The sequence below is a fragment of the Austrofundulus limnaeus genome, unplaced genomic scaffold (genome assembly GCF_001266775.1).
Source record: "Austrofundulus limnaeus strain Quisiro unplaced genomic scaffold, Austrofundulus_limnaeus-1.0 Scaffold74, whole genome shotgun sequence".
Taxonomy (NCBI): domain Eukaryota; kingdom Metazoa; phylum Chordata; class Actinopteri; order Cyprinodontiformes; family Rivulidae; genus Austrofundulus; species Austrofundulus limnaeus.
This window is the reverse complement of record NW_013952476.1, coordinates 444,872-446,960: the sequence shown is the minus strand read 5'-3', so window position 1 is coordinate 446,960 and position 2,089 is coordinate 444,872. Positions and strand designations below refer to the sequence as shown.

At 45.7% G+C, this 2,089-nt stretch overlaps 1 protein-coding gene across 2 annotated transcripts in view; it reads right to left on the bottom strand.

Annotated features, from left to right (window-relative positions):
* Positions 1 to 2,089, bottom strand: part of vps13b (vacuolar protein sorting 13 homolog B) — a 394,105-nt gene that overhangs the window by 104,801 nt on the left and 287,215 nt on the right. For both annotated transcript variants that reach the window (XM_014010833.1, XM_014010832.1), the window contains exon 38: positions 327 to 722. In XM_014010833.1, the coding sequence (XP_013866287.1) occupies positions 327 to 722 (396 nt within the window). The remainder of the gene's footprint in view (positions 1 to 326; positions 723 to 2,089) is intronic.

Genomic DNA, 2,089 nt, shown 5'->3' with positions numbered 1-2,089 from the left:
CACGTGTGTCGGGTTTCACCCTGGCTGCGATGACAGCCGTTAATCGCTGTAGTGTGTCGCTCCCCATGTGTCAAGCCCTTAAGACGTGCTCAGAGTAATAGTCTGCTTCATAGCTGTGCCAGAGGATGCTGCCGGTCCAACGGCTGGCCTTTTCATCAGGTGACCTCTGCAGCTCACACACCGGTGTTATGAAAAGGAGCAAACCACTCTGAACACTCTTATAAGGTTGAGATAAACTGACAACATGAACGCATTGAGTGCTAAAAATAAAGAAACTCAGGGKTTTTTTTGCATTTTGGAAAAACAGATTCTTGTCCTTTACTTACCTTCTATCTTCGGCCCTGACTTCATGCTGAGACTTCCTGTCATRGCCGATACTGACAATGTGATGCTGGGCCTCATTGGATGGGCTTCCGTCTCCATGAAAACAACAACCTGCGCTGAGTGGAGGGAGACTTTGTGGAAGGACAGTGCCAGCGTCCCGACAGAGCTGCCTTTGGCCCGGGCCGAGGCCTCGCGGTGGGGGTCGGAACGAGGAGGGTTCACCCTGTGAGGGGTCTTTTTAGGGGACGACTGAGGAGAGGAAGAAGCAGACGGGGGTTTACTGGAGGTGTCCCCCGTGTAGGTCGGCAGGACTTTGTGCAGGAAGGCTTTGGCCTGCTCCAGCTTCGTCAAAGTGGGGTTGATTTTCAGAGGACGAGCGAGATCTATGTTCAGCTCGGCTGTGGAAACAGGAAGACAAACAAAACAAAAGATGAGAGGGAAAAAAGATTAAAGACAGGAAGGGGGAACAAATAAAAAGAAAACAGAGCATTAAAGAGCAACATTAAAATCTGTGCAGTCAACACAACATCACAAACAATTTCTCAGTAGGCACTCTTAAAAGAGGTCTGTGTGCTCATCCTGACTCGTATTTCTGAAGTRCTGAGTGTCGAAGACGTCCCAGCAGGAAGCAAAGCTTTAGGGAAGGTAATAAAAATATACTCTCTCAGTAGTACACACTCATGACAGATCTCTGTTGTGTTTGTTTTTGGGAAATGGAAACTTCTCATGACTGGATGCTAATGAAGATTCAAATACATTTCTTAACTGATCAGCTCTTTTCATTGTCTTTCAATCTGTGTCAAACTGGGGACACAAACTGAATACATTCATAGTTTGCAGGGGTCTTAGCTCTTAAAAAACCTGCCCACAATAAACTGGTCCCAGTCCATAAGAGGGTTTTAAGACACGCAGGCTTCATCAGTGCCTCTGAGCAGATCTAAAGCTGTGCAGGCCATGGGAAACTCCGTGGTACTGTATCTTGTAAATGAAACTTTCTGCTCGTTCTTTATCTAGTCACAAAGTTTACATGTAGTGAACTGGCATGCAAAACTGGGTTCATTCTCATTATTAAGACATACAGTGGCTGGCTGCCTCAGTCCATCATCCTAACATGATACTGCAGAACAGCAGATGAAAATCTATTCTTCATGCCAGCGACATAAATCAGCGGCTACTCTCTCCAGATCCACCTCACTCCTTCACTCTCTAATGCACTGCTGCCTTCAAACACTTGACTGGAATTTATTGAGACACATGAAGGAACTGAATGCCGTTTTACACCACTTCCATTATCCCATTTTTCCGTTTGGTCATGATGATGGGAGGTGGAAGCAGCCAAAAACAAGCACAGCTAGTTTTCATGGCCTCATTAGGACCCCAGTGTTTTAAAGATATTGAAAGGTTTTAGGCACTCTGATATCCTCCCGCCCAGGTAGGTGCACCGGATGATTTGAGTTGGTTCACACACACAGGTTTGTTTTTATAYCCCTGTGGGGACTGTGGATTGACTTCCATTTATTTTTTGGTAATTTTATATCCTAACCCTGACCACTTACCCTAAAATTAACCTCACAGGTACCTACCTGACCCTAAAACTGACCTAAACTCAATTCACACCTTCGTCCTAAACCCGACCCCCCAACCCATAATTAATATCCATACCTGTGGTAAAAAGGCTGCCTTTTTCTGGATAATGGTTCCCCACAATGTAGCAAAAAAGTGCCCACACACACACACACACACACACACACACACACACACACAC